General features: G+C 46.6%; 1 protein-coding gene across 2 annotated transcripts in view; it reads right to left on the minus strand.

The window, feature by feature from the left end:
• Positions 1–14,449, minus strand: part of LOC107188298 (neurogenic protein mastermind) — a 235,449-nt gene that overhangs the window by 108,756 nt on the left and 112,244 nt on the right. Inside the window, exon 1 of one of the 2 annotated variants that reach the window (XM_015576573.1) lies at positions 4,507–4,567. The exons of the other annotated variant lie outside the window; for it this stretch is intronic. Coding sequence (XP_015432059.1) covers positions 4,507–4,512 — 6 coding nt within the window. The 5' untranslated portion in view covers positions 4,513–4,567. Of the gene's footprint in view, positions 1–4,506; positions 4,568–14,449 lie in introns of those variants that run through there. 2 annotated transcript variants of the gene reach the window in all.

Below are 14,449 nucleotides of genomic sequence, written 5' to 3' on the forward strand. Positions count from 1 at the left end.
ACCGCCTATCGTACCAAGCTCCGCCCAAGACCGTCTGACTCAACGATTGAAATCAGTCCCGGGTTAAAAAAGCCTGTCGAGGTTTAAACGAGCGTAGAAATTTCAATTAGTCAATTATCTCTCCCTCGAGCGGGTGCAAGAACCCAATAGGGGGAGGGGGATCAGATCCGAAACGACACAAGAAATTCCGAGTAAAGATGCCCACCGATCCCTAACATCGTGATTACTGCTCGTCTTTGTCCCTTCTAGCACGACTCCTCTTTGTCGTAGCGCTCGATATCGCGGAAGCGGGCAAAGTATGCCGGATTCCTCGCATCGATGCTCGATGGAACGATGCGTGCGCGACACGAGCGTGCCTCGAGAGAGATGGAAAGAGAGGGAGAGCTTCGAAACGCCGCGTCGGTTTCGGTCGTTTCCGGCGCAGCTCGGCTCTCGTAGCAGCAGCAGCAGCAGCAGCAGCACACAACTCGTGTAATCAAGTGGTATAAATAATTCCGACACGCAGCCATGAGTCGGCCACCCGAAGCAGAGCTCATTCCCCTGTTATGACACGCCGGAATCGGGACGCCTGGCGTCGTCGTCGTCTCGCGCGCGCGCCTCGACCAACCGGAAACCCCTTTCTTCGCGGGTGAATCGTTGCGGATTCGCTAAACGACGGCCCCGCCAGGGGTCAATGATACGCGACTCTCTCGAATATAGCAACACACCGTGTTCCGTTAAGTGTTTGCCCTCCCATCGATGAAAGGTTTGCTCGTTTTAACATTATCACTTTGGAAACTTCCGATCGACTAGCATCGGTTCGATTTATAACCTGATCGTGGAGAAAAGCAGTTGCACTTATGAAAATAATTGGCACGTTTTTTTTTTTTTTTTTTTTTTTGGAATAGAGTCGTACGGGAAGTTGAATAGTTTTTGGAGTAACATTTTGGATATGTCAATGTATTTTTGAAGGATTTTTGAGAATTCTGCTTGAAAAATTGTTTGAAATATAGTGTCAATATTTTGCAATGAATTATAACTGGTGAACTAAGAAACTGGTCAAGTAAGCTCTGCAAAGCCCTACAATGAATGATCTACTGCACCATCTACAGGAACAATGCGACAGATTCATTCGACCTCGATATACTTTCCCACGTAATAATAACCTAAATATTTGTTCCTTTTCTTACGTGGAAGTCTCTCAGGTTTAAAAGTACCTATTAATATTCCAGTAGACTGTTTTTGTAGAGACTCAGAAGATTAATTTAATACTTGTTTGTGCATACTATTAATGCTATTGTATGATCAACATCTACTTATACAGGACCTTTAACATACCGATCGATTTCACTAACGTCAAAACGTCGAAATCGCAACCAAAGAAACAGCCTCGATTGCTAGAAATTGAATCTCTTTTTAATATTGGATAAATATATATTCAATATTTTGTGCTACTAAGGTTCCGTGCCTTCCCGTGTCAGATCATATACAACTTTTATTATAATATGTAAATGAAAAAATGAGTTAATTTATTAATTTTTCTATTCTCCAAAATTTGTCATGTTTATCGATCCAATAGAAACAGACATACTTTTACCGTCGGTAGTTCTAGTGTTAAAGAACGAACGGAGCCGAAACAACCGCACGATTGGCCGATTCCCCGACTAACGCCCCGGTCGTTAGTGCAACGGAACCGGTGCGCCTGGGACAGAGAAACGCGGAATGTCCGCGAGCTCGCGCTGGATGCCCCTATTATCGGTCGTCCGACCGCCAGAATGCCGTTAGACGACGGCCAATCTATTGTTCTACGTGTGTGCACGCGATCTTGACGCTCCTCGGACGCCGCCGGGAGAACGGAGCCAACGGCCTAACCGGGGACGAAATCAATAGCGTCCCTTGGCTTCCCCGTCGTTTTTCCTATTCTCGAGGACCCGACTGCGTCATCGCGGCGTTATCAGCCATTCCCGTTTCAGACAGACCGTCGGTCAAACGTTTCCTACTGGTTTCGGAACAGTTTCCCGAACTGGCTGTTCAGATACCTGAACCGATCTGATTGAAAGTTTCAGACTTCTGTTCGGTACTGTGACACGTGGGAGGCATTGTGCGCGCTGGTCAAACGAGATTGATCGATGTAGATCTTCGAGATTTGTGAATGCGTACACGTATTTTGGGAGAGTTTTGGGCGGGGTGTAGAGGAATTTGAATGAACTATACAGGGTGAACCACGAATCGTGATCAGTAGAGATTACTGTGTTATTAGCAGTCCGATTGAAAATGTTTTTATCATGGTTTCAAGAGAGCTTTAACGTGATTATAGCAAATTTTTTGTCTACTCTTTTTTTTCATGATTTTTCAAGGTCACCTTCAATTCTTTGCAAATACATCTATGATTTTTTTACGCCTATCTATTGGAGGATTTCAAGACGAATTCGGTAAGTATCATAACATAACATGTGTTACTTTTTTTTTCATCTGGGTTGAAAAAAGATTAAAGAAATATTCGAACTGTAATATTACAAAGAGTATCGTATGATACATCATTCTATAAGAAAACATAAGTTTAAAAAACACAATAATTTTTTTTAGATGAGTCTCATTTTCGAGAAGAACCACTCGGAAATTTCATCGAGTATGCGTGTACTCGTGGTGCGACCAAGTAGAAACAGAATGTCATGAACAGACGCGTTAGCAAAATTCTATTCAATTGCAGATCTTCAAATTTGATTATCTCGGAAACAAGGCATCATATATATTGCATTTATAGCCTATGGGGCTCTATCAAGTACAATGAAACACAAAATTTATCAAATTCAAGAAGCCTTCTAACTCGCTCTTAACCCAATAAGACACTTAACGAAAAAAAAAAAAAACAAATTCCCACTTTTCTTCCGCCCTCTATAAATTACTATCTAAAATATAATTTTGCATTAAAATCTGTAGTCTACTTATGACAAAGAATATGACGTCGTTCAAAAAATTTCTCATTCAAAAATCGATTTCCCTTCCAAGTGTATTTATCGCACGAGTTTCGGGAAAAATATCTAAACACGGTGCCGTCTCGGTTCGATCACGAAGAACCATTGCACCGGTACACCCGAAGAGACCACGATGTAGTAAATACATCCGTGTTATGCTCCGAGGGACACGCACCGCAATTTCAATACAAACAGCCGCGACGTGTATGGTGCAATACAGTTACGGCGGTGAGACGTTTCCGGTTTCTTTGAATCTTCGAGAGGGGCCGAGCGCGTGGGTAAGTCTGAGAACAGATTCCGGTCAGTGTCGATTCGCCGGATCGAAATACGTCACAATAGAAAATCTCCCATCGAAACATAAATTCCGAGTTTTTGTCAGTTTCAGGGACCAGAGCTATTTTTATCCAGTCGAAATGCCCACGTTATCTGGATGACGTTTCGCGTAGGTTCGCCGATAGACAGCGAGTAGATAAAAAAAATTCACTAATCGATACCCTTTGTGTGCACGAAAACTTTGTGCGTGAGTATAGAAGTCTGTTGGTTCATAGTACACTGCGTGGCGAAACCATAAAACCATCTTAAAATTTGCAATCCTTGTGTATTGTGGTTAACACTTTGCTGGCCAGAGGATTTTTCTGTTTGCAAATATAGAACTCCAGGTGTTCTAAAAATATTTGGAAAGTACTGCTGAACTTTCACTGCTTAACTATTTTGCACTATGCTAGTTCTTAGTTAAGAAAGACGTACTACTACGTAATTAAAATAAAGACGAACCATTTTTTTTTCTAGGGAAAATAATCTATACGGTTCTGGAGAAACATTATTTCTGAACACGATTTTAGACATGCCGTACTTGTTTCGTTTTTCTTTAACCACAATGGATAAGAATTGAAAATTTTTTAGTAGTTTTATTCACGAGTATCCTTAACACGACTGTCACAGTGAAAAAGGCTATACCTAGCCAGACATACTATATTTCGTTTTTTAAATGATAAATCGTCGAAATCATATGCGATTAATTAATAGATTCTGTTGCTTTTCTGATAAATTATACTGCAATATTAACTTTATGGAAAAATTTTGTAACGGTGTTTAAATAATCCAGTATTTTTTGCAAAGTACGTGTCACCCATATTTGCATGACGTGGCAGTCAAAGTATTAAAGGGACCTTGCATTAAGTAAAATGTGAGAAACACAAAGAAAAGTACAATTGTTGACCTCCAAGAGACAAGCAGACGAAGTGATCGAAAACATAGAATGAAAAAGATTCTATACAAGAATGCGCGAAAGAAAGAAATTTTATTTTCAAAACATCGCGAGCAACCGTAGGAATTATTTTATTCTAACGTCGGTTGCGCAACCTTCGAACGATAAATACCTATTCTAGGGAACGTTAACGATCGTTCCGATCGACACGGAGTAAATACGCGAGACACAGCCGGAGGGGAAGCTCCGTGTGGCGGGCGATCCCTCTCCCGTTGGCCGCTTACCACGCGAGAAGAAAACAAACTATGACACGAATAGATAACGATATTATTTTTATGGTCATACCATCATTCCAGGCAGTCTAATGGAGCACGGAGCGGCACACGATAGCGAGAGATTTTCCTTTTTACAGGGGGGCCACCCGGGCCTGTGGCCCTGGTTGGTGGGGGCCCACCATGCCCCTCCTCCGGTCACTTCTTCGCGTCACTATGTAATATCCGCACTGAACACACTGTAACCGACAATTTCTTCCTCGTAGAGGACAGTCCTTGTCCATCGGCTACAGTTCCATTGTTCTTTCGGTTGGATCCGAAATGAAAAATTCTCAACGGAACTTGAAGGTCATTTTACCCCACACTGGATACAACACAGACGCACAAAGAAAAAGAAAGAAAGAAAATGAAAGAAACAACAAATGTATACACTTTCGTTCCGCGTGGTCTCTTCCTTACACTTCACCGGAAGCGAATCACACCGGGTCGAAACTTTCGTTCGCCGATAACTTCCAAACTTTCCTCTCGCGACGACCCGTACAACAAGAGGTAGAGGGGGAGGAAAGAAGCAGGTAGGTGGGAAACGTCTGGTCGCACTTGAAAACAGAAAATATCACGTTTTCCTTCTGTCACCAACCGGGCACGACTTTTTACCCGTGACTTCGTGCACAACAAAAAACCACCGAATTTTCCTCCCGTACCTCGACACAACGGAATCGATAAACAAAACAAAACTGTACAGAAAAACAAACGAAGCACAAATCACCAGTGTTTTATCACCTCGTGCGTCTCAAGGGCCCGTTTCTTTCTTCCTGTCACTAAATATCCCGATTTACTGTACAGCCTTAGGTCTACAACACCTTTCGAGGTGCTCTTATTATATTACCGATTCAACTTCGCGGCCTGTAGCCTCGATGCTCGTAAATACGTAATGCCCTTCGAAATGATCACTTGACTAGCTATCCTCACCGACTGACACACCGATTTCCCGCGCGTTGTTCCCCACACGACGTGTGCGTGGACTCGCCGTACGTGGACACGAGGAAGAAAAATAACCAGACCGGGAATAGAATCGACGGCGGCGGTGTCCCGTGTGTGTCGTCGTCTTGTCCCCCCTGCGAGCATATCACCACGCGCTCCGGTTGTCGCGATTGGTCTCCGGGCGACGCGAGCGCGCCCCGAGTAGGTACCACGGGCCAAAATTCTCGGTTGGTCGAAACGTGTTTGCGTGCCGCATATCGTCCAACGGTTCCGTTGACCTCCGAACTCTATCTCCGCAGGCCTCGAGTCTCTCTCTCTCTCTCTCTCTCTCTCTCTGTCACTGGCGATGCGCGTCGTCGATAAGCCGTATTAACAACGTCGACCAGATAACGCTGTTCACTCCGAAAAACAGTAGTCGACAGACCGCACCAACGCGGCTGCTGCTCTCTCCACAGGCATACTTAACACCGATTTCGTACGTGACCACCCTTCGAATTAGCATCTCAATGCTCCTGGACGATAAGCGTAGACATTAGTGATGGGACGTTCTTTCTTCGATATGTTATCGAACACCATGACCGATAGAAACTGATTCACTTTTCGTTTCTCCTTTGTTTTTCGGCGGGATTGTTTACCCGTCACGATAGCGTGTGTTTACGAGGACGTTATCGAGCTGTGTCTTTTGACTCGGAGGGACTATGGTCGTGTTCCTGATGATCGATACACTTGGGGAAATTACGCCTCGAATGCGTCCGATTTTCCCTCGTAAATCGTCAACAGGTGGTTCGCGGACAGACGACTTGTGAATCGAGCGAGGGTAAGAAGAACGGTGTTTGTCGCGATTTATTCGGTTAGCGGAGTTCCGACGTGGAATTTCGTTACGAAGCGACACGACCGGGTATAGTCGTTCGCCGAACAGCTGATCTAGCGGGGGCACCCCTGTCACCACAGAGACACCAAAAGGCACACCTACGCGCGTAAAAACTTTTCCAAACTCTGTCTTCTCTTTTCTCGAATTTCATACACGATTTCCTAATCTTGATCTTCCACGTATGTACTTTTTGCTCACTAAGATATTACCGATCAGTGTTGTTTTGTCCAACGTACGTTCACCGTATACGTCACGCCAGACGGAACACAGTGACGATAGTTGCACCGCGAACGAACCACTGTTGTATTATGCGTGAGCCCACTTCTGTACTCGCAGTCACACGTGCGCGTGCATATATGTATTACGGATACTTTATTCCTCCTCTAGTCCCCTGCCCGTCCCGCTATCTTCCTCTTTTCCCTTCTCGTTCTCTATCTCTCTCTGTCCTTTCTCCGCCGCGGAGACCACCGACTATTTTTGTTGCGATGGAAGTAACGGGCGGTAGTAGCACGCGTCACTCCCCCCACTCTTTATCTCTCTCGTACAAGTTTTCCTTTCTCTCCTTCTCGCACGTTCTTCCCTTTCCCACGTTCTTCTCGTCTTCCACCGTTGTCCCCGTTCCTCGTCGTCGTCTTCGTCCTCGTCGTCTTCGTCGTTCGCCCTCTGTTCCCTCTGTTTACAGTGCACAGATCCGCGGGCGGCACGTTGCCCCCCTGGCAGCAGCAGACGGACCCAGGAAAGAAGAGGAGGAAGAGGTGGATGAGGACAACCGGGTTTTTTCATACGCAAACATCGGCCGGAAACTCTCGTACCGTACGCCTTTTCCTTTCTCGTCTGCCACACACTCGAGCACTTCTTGATGAGAATCGATCGTGAATATTCTCAACTATAAACTTCGACCAGGGGGAAATAGGATGCACAGAAAATTCCTTCGATGACACGCCGATTTTCGTTTTTTTTTTTTAAATTCTTTTTCGGACGGTCTCCTGTAATATTTCTGATTTACTATAGACGTCTAGCTTCTCGTGGAATCGTAGAGGGTAGAGGTAGCGGAAAGAAAGACAGACGAAGGGGGACGAGCAGAGAGAATCGACAGGGACGACGGAACACACACGACGGGGGAGGGGGGGGGGTGCACGAGACGACGACTGTACCACGAGAGAAGAAGAGGATCAAGGACCCTCGTCGTGGTGGTTGGATGCTCGTCCTGTCGAAGTCCGCGAGCGATTGACTCCCGCGCGTCCCGGTGTCTCGGTGAGAACCGTGGGGCACGCGTGAGGGGAATACTAGAGGGGGATTCCCGCGGGAGGAGAGGGTCCTCGTGGAACGAGGGGAGGTATATGTGTGTGTCTGTATATATATATATATATATATATATATATAGGTGGGTATGGCGCGTGCCACTACACGCTAGCAGGTGGAGTGCGCGTGCCCAGAAATCTTCTCTCCGTTCTCTTCCCACTCCCCTAGATCGTTCTTTCCATTCTTCGTTCCTTCTCTCCCTTCACGTTTCTCTTCTCTCTTCCGCCTAATTCCTCTATCTTTATTCCCTCTTCTCTGTCCGGCTAACCGTTCCTCTTTCTTCGTCTCTTCTCCCCGTACAGTGGTTGTCTATGTTCCCAGAGAGTTTGGTCCGTTTCTCAAATACGAGCTTATACGTCAGGGTCTCTCTCTATCTAGTCTTCTTCGTATCGTTTCCTCGTTCTTCCGGCCTCGGTCGTTATTATACAGTTTCTTGTCGCGGGGATCTATCCGTTTTCCGCGACTAATTCACCCCCCTCGTTTATGTCCCTTGCTCTCGAGTCGCGTGGTCCACTGTACACTTTTCTGCTTCTCTTCACGGTTCTGTTTTACTAGCCAAAAGTCTTTCTTGGTTTTTGAGACAGTCTGGGATCACTCCTACGGGGCTCGATGTAAATTATTTCCGATTTCATACGTCCTTGCCGGGACGGCACACTTCCGCGTGTTTCTTCACGCGGTTGGCAACGGAACGTTCGACCCGGTGATTGAACGACGGCATCGTGTGTAATTCTGAAAGCTCGTCGCCGCGATTCGATGATTTCCTTGCATTCATAATATTTACGCGCGCCGGCGGTCAGGTTATTCTCGTAGCCGAGATAAGAGTTGCTAACGAAAGTCTCCGTTCCGATAACCGTCGAGGGCACATAGCCGAGTCATCGTGACGAATTTAATATTGTGCCGGCCTGTTGTCCACGAAATCTCGTCCTGGGCCTAACGAAATCTCTCCCCCGTCTGCTCCTTATCGGTGTCTCTCCCACCCGACAAACAGCACTAAGTACAGTTCACGACTTTAGAAAATGTTCAGTGATTCATTCAAGAATCGTGTACAAATACTACTATCGTAATCCAGTCACTATGATCGACGTCACTTTCGAGAACTTCGCTATGGTTCGCTGTAGTATACGTCAAAAGCGTATAGCAGGCATGAACAAACCGATTACACATTCACATTTTTCAATTGTAATCTTTCCTCGAAGTCGTTCATTAGAAAACTCATTCTCAATGTTGATCGATTCGAAAACTTAGATCCCGTCGCACGGTTAAACACCGCGATGATACACCCTCCGGACACCGTCTCGCGGAGCTGTCACGTTGCGCACGTGGTTAACAGGGAGCGCGAAACGACAACAAGCCCCATACAGAGAACCTGACGCCCCGAGGAGTCGCCAGCCACTGACTCTCCTACACACGAGCCCCGCGAGTCGATTCGACTCGGCTCGCGTCGACTGGCCTCGCCTCGTTTCGCCTGCTCTCACCTCTTTCTCTATCTCTCTCGCGCTGTCCCGCTGCTGCTGCTACGTCTCGTGTCGCGGTTCGTCCCGTCCCATCCCGCGGCGACCCGTCCCATCCCGCAGCGACCCGTCTACGCTATGTGCACAGGCACGCCGCGCGCACCACTCCACCACACGGCGGACCGCGCGCACGTAGCCACGCGCTGTTCGGCTGTGCTCGTCCACAGACCCGAGGTGTCCCGAGTAGGGCGACCCGTCACGACTCCCCGACCGACGACTTCGACTCTGGGATTCGCGCTCCGATCGGTGTGTGTATGCTTTGCCTGCCCCGTACTCTGCCCACTCGCTTTAACACCACCCCGTATATGATGCCACCGGCTGCTGCCTGCATATACAGAGAAAGCCACACATACACATAGAAAAGAGAGAACCTCTTCTCCTCCACGGAACGGTGACTGTACCGTAACGCGTCGTCTACCCATCTATAGTCCCCTACGCGCTGTGTCAGTGCGGCGTCACGCGAACGAAGCCGAGTCGATATGAAGCACTCCGTGAACACAAACTGTGAGAACCGAGAAAACGGGTCCGCCGGATTGGCGATCGACGTGTGAACGGTGGTGGTTTTTGATAATGAAACGGGCCTTTGAGTAGGAAGGGTTAATCAAAGGGGATGAAAGGGTCTCGCATTGAAATTATTACATACCCGGATATCGATACAGCATATTTATGGAGATACGGTACCATTTGTTCAGAAAAATGAAATAATTTTTCACTGAACAGTTTTCAAGTACGAATTCCGCCGCGTCATGGAACGCTCCGATCAGTAGGGTAGTCGGTGCACGGTGCGATCCAACTTCCTCTTCGTTTCTAATATCTCGATGGTATATTGAATATCGTATGAAAAAATTCGGGCGAAAATTTAGAACAATAAGTAATACAGGTAAAGCTATGTTATGCTCCGAAACTTTCTTCGAAGGCTTAGAGATCGGTCTGCACCCTCGAAGAAGTCGTGAGCGCGACTTAAGCGGCTGCCGTGCAGCTGGCAGCGCGGAGAGCTTTTACACAGGCGCATTCGCGACACATCGCCCGCACTCCCAACCTCCACCAACACTTCGCCGTTGCGTCATCATGGTTTCACGGTACGCCGGGATTCGACGAGAAGAGAACGAACGAACGAACGAACGAACCCGAGCGCGCACAAACGGGACCAGTGCGAGGCGACGCATCTGTACCGCTCCGCTTACACTTATTACAAATCCGCCAGTGATACTCAACCCAATTTGGACGGTCTGTGTCGCTACTGCACCCCTTACTTTCAGAAAATTACTGTATGTACTAGGTGCGGTGAACTTGTCGAAGAACTACCTCCACACCGATTTATATGTTGTAAAAATCGACGTTCTGAACAACTGTTTCCTACCACGAAAATGGTCGGTGGGGTTTCAAATTTGCTATCTGTAATTATGACGGGTTTGATAGTTCTAATGTTAATGTTTAGTGCCGAGGAGCCTTCGAACACTCATCGTGGATTTACTGTATGTCGTATTTGACGAAAGGAAAGGTAGATCGAGGAGATTCTATTTCAGAGTACAGTAATGTTTCGATACTAGTGCATAGATGGAAAAATCTCGCGTTATCGAACGTCTGATGTACAAGATCCACTTCATGTTTCAGTCTTTTGGTCACCCAACTTCAATCCGAGGTCACCGCTGTTCCAACAGCCTGATCTACCATCGAGTCAGTACTGTACTCATTCCTGTACCCAAACGAACGTCAAGTGTTATTTAGCTATAAACGATACAAGTCAATCCTAGTAACGCGTATCAAGTACCGTTAATTAAACGTTAACTTAGAGCGTCAATTAATTACCGTACACAGGTACGAAGCAGGTTAACAAAGCAGGCTGATTAAATGCCCCGAATCTGATCGTCGGACCCGCCCGGTCAGGTTATAACGCGACGATATGCATCTTCGAAATGAGAAAACGATATTAACAACTCGGATGTCGCGTGCAGATATTGCCGGGGAATATCACGGCCGGTTGGCCAACGGAGCGAACAGTTGTAATTAAATGTCCGGACACGGTATCATAAAGGCGATTCCGTGTGAGCGACATCACCCGCGCAATTGATGGTCGTCCAGCGGACATTCTTTGCATAGTGGAGGCCCGCGTGTCGCGTTTCAATTAATACGAAACGCTCGGACCACGTGGCAATTTTCAGGACAAACGATCCCAGCGCCGTACGCTGTTTAACGTCCACTCGATCGTTTACGAATCGTACACCCTGTGGCGCGATAATCTTCTCCGCAGCAGTGACGAATTTTCCTCTGTACCGTTTTGATAATCAACTGTCCAACGTTTACACTTCGAAGTAAGAGAGAACGAAGGGAGGAGGCAGAGTGGCTGTAAACAGTTTCGATGATGACGTGTATACTCCGGTATCGGCCACGCAACCCGTCACCGACACGGGGACCAAAAAAATGGGGACCGATTTGGAGCATAATAAAGATAAGGCGAGATTAAGGGGGAGCCGCGATGAATAGGGGACCAGTTTTGAATGCGGTGACTGAGCGACGATGAAATGTGCTTTCGAGCTTCGGTTTGCTCGCATAGGATGACTTGAGGTGGATGAACCTGCGTCGGACGATCCTTCCTCGAATAAGAGTCGCGTTTTAAGTCAAATGTTCACGTTATGCAAACAGTATATAGGACAGAGGGACAACCCAATTGGAATACCCCAATTTTTCATTTGTGTCCTCTATGTTAACGTTTACATCTGAGTTGGAATTGAAGTTTGATCGGATCAAAGTTTAGGTTTAGACATTTGGGACTATATTTCTCTCAACCATTTCGCTCAAACATGAGCACTTCAAGTCCCAGTTGATTGTGGGACTATACAATTAACCCAATCACGGAAAAGAAAATTATTTCAGACTTCACTGTAATTCATTTGTATAAGGTCCTAGGAGGCAAAATAGATATATCAGCAGAGGTTCCTAAATCCTCAAACTTATGAAAAGGCTCCTATAGACGATACGATTTGTGGTACAAGTTGCACAGGGAGTTGGACAAACGGTTAGACCTAGGTTGTACGACCAGTTGTCCGAAAAATCGTATCATCTATGGGGTATTTTAGGCCAACTCTACTGTAGATGAACCTTCCCTCGATAATTTCAAATGACCAATTCATTTGCCCTATATACACTGCGCTGCAAGCAATGGTTGACCTAGTGCGCACCTGAAGCAATTCTTCGCAAGGTCCAATTAACGCATACCCTTTTCCTCCACTGGACGAAGTCACGACGTTCACGACAACAGCAGTCGTCGATGATTTATTAAAAGCTCCCGATCACCATCGAACACGTTCGCGATAGAAACAAATGCAATTTTCCCCAGTGAACGAAGTGTACCACCGTCGTCAGGCGATCCATCTGTTCCCCGCATATTTTTAGGTTAGACTATTTTCGAAAATACATGGGGGCAAGAGTATGGCGCGCGCGCACGAAGGGCAGAGGCGGGGGAGAATACCGATCGTTCTTCCTTTTCCATCTTCTTTTCTTTTCATCGCTCTCCCTCTTTCACGGTACCTCCAGGCTCGTTTTCGCCCACAGCCACGGCAAAAGAAGCCAGGCACCGGGTATTATCCGCACAATGCGCACACAGAAGAAAGGATTCCGCGAGAGGGACACAAGCGGAGAGAGAAAGGGAGAGAAAGAAAAAAAAAAGGGAGGAGCGAGCTCCGCAGAAAACCGACGGAAAGGAGGACGGAGAGATAGTCGAGGTCGATGCCGCCTTCTACTGATTTGCGAGATCACTCTCTCCTTCTGTACACCGCGCGTTGCCCTCTCTTTTTTTTCCCTCCCTCTCCCTGTCCGATCCACCTTCTTCCCATCGTCGTCTTTTTCTCTCGTCGCAACTTGTCACCCTGCCAGTCCCTCCTGTTTCTGGGTTTGCCTGTTCATCGGAATGCGAGAGTACTCTTCTCTCTCTTTCCCTCTCGACCTCCTTGACGATACCCCTCCCGCCCCTCTGGAGAACTCGACTGATTTTCTGTCCCATTGAGTCTGTCGCGGTCCTATTTATCGTCACAATTATTGTACCGCGTGCTTCTTTCCGATAGCGGAACCGAACAGCGTTACTTATTCGATCCTGGATGCCTGCGCGTTCAACCGAACACCGCGGCCTCTTCGGGCAGTTTAATCGAATATCGCTGGTGTGTCGTTGGACCAGGAAGAAAATTACTTTTAGGGATTGCACGAGACTGGTTTGAGTGTAGATTAAGCTCAGATTAAATTTCTGTGAACTCTGGTTCGGGTTGGATCGGGAATAGCTTTTATTTAGGTTTGGGTCGGATGGAGATCAGGACAGGTGAGACTGTGTTGAATAAGGTTGATTTCACTTGGACTTAACGCGAGGAATTGTAGGTTGAGTCAGGTCATCTACTTTCGAGATAAGTCTCAGACAACTCTGGGACCTAGGTTAAGTAATCAAAAATAAGGGATACGTATTTTTTTTTATCGGTTGAGACGCGACTTTAAGGGGTGAAACAACCCCTCGAAGTTCCGATCCGAAATTTTTTTTGTTATAAACAAATTATATTTCGGACAATTTGTTAGCACTATATTATTCTACAAAAATAACCATAAACCTCGTCCATTAGAAGTTTTCATGTATCTCCTCTGGTTTTCGAGATAGTACTTTCGGGTCGAAACTTCGAGGTGTGGTTTCACCCTTTAAATTCGCGTCTCAGCCGATAAAAAAAAATACGTATCCCTTATTTTTGACTGCTTAACAGACATACGAAGTTTCATCAAAATCGGAAGCGGACACTTCCGTGCCTTCCCTTGTTAGTCTCGGGAGTGCAAAGGGTCAAATTAGTCTAATAAATGTCGAACGATTCCGTCAGTTCAAGGAACGATTCACAACCCAAACGAATATGCTACAGTGATAAATCCAATAAAGATCCGAAACTTCTCATAAAAAGTACCGAAAACCCTATTCGCAAAGTCGTCGCAAAAAACCGCGAGCAAAAGAGCTTTTAAAGGGGCCCAAAATAATAGAATTCGTGAAACATTTTTACATCCTGGCGTATAGTTGTGGTCCCCTCAATGGACAAGGTATTCGAGCTAACGAGGCAACCGTTCCATAGAGTTCCCCAACGAAAGGCCTCTTAAGGATGACAAATTTCAATTACTCGACCGTGCGCGTTCTCTTCTGTTAGTATTCCGTGGCAACTCCGCGGTGTTCTCCGATTTATCTCGGGGCGTGCGCGTAATCGCGCGATTCCAGCGAAACCTGTCGTCAGCGGATTCCATTCGCGAACAAAGAGTCGCAACGGCCGCCACGAACGTTGCTGGCGCGAGCAGAAAAGGCGCGCGACCCAACCGAAAAAAAAAAAAAAAAAAAAAAA

Source organism: Dufourea novaeangliae, unplaced genomic scaffold (genome assembly GCF_001272555.1).
Source record: "Dufourea novaeangliae isolate 0120121106 unplaced genomic scaffold, ASM127255v1 scaffold118, whole genome shotgun sequence".
Classification (NCBI taxonomy): domain Eukaryota; kingdom Metazoa; phylum Arthropoda; class Insecta; order Hymenoptera; family Halictidae; genus Dufourea; species Dufourea novaeangliae.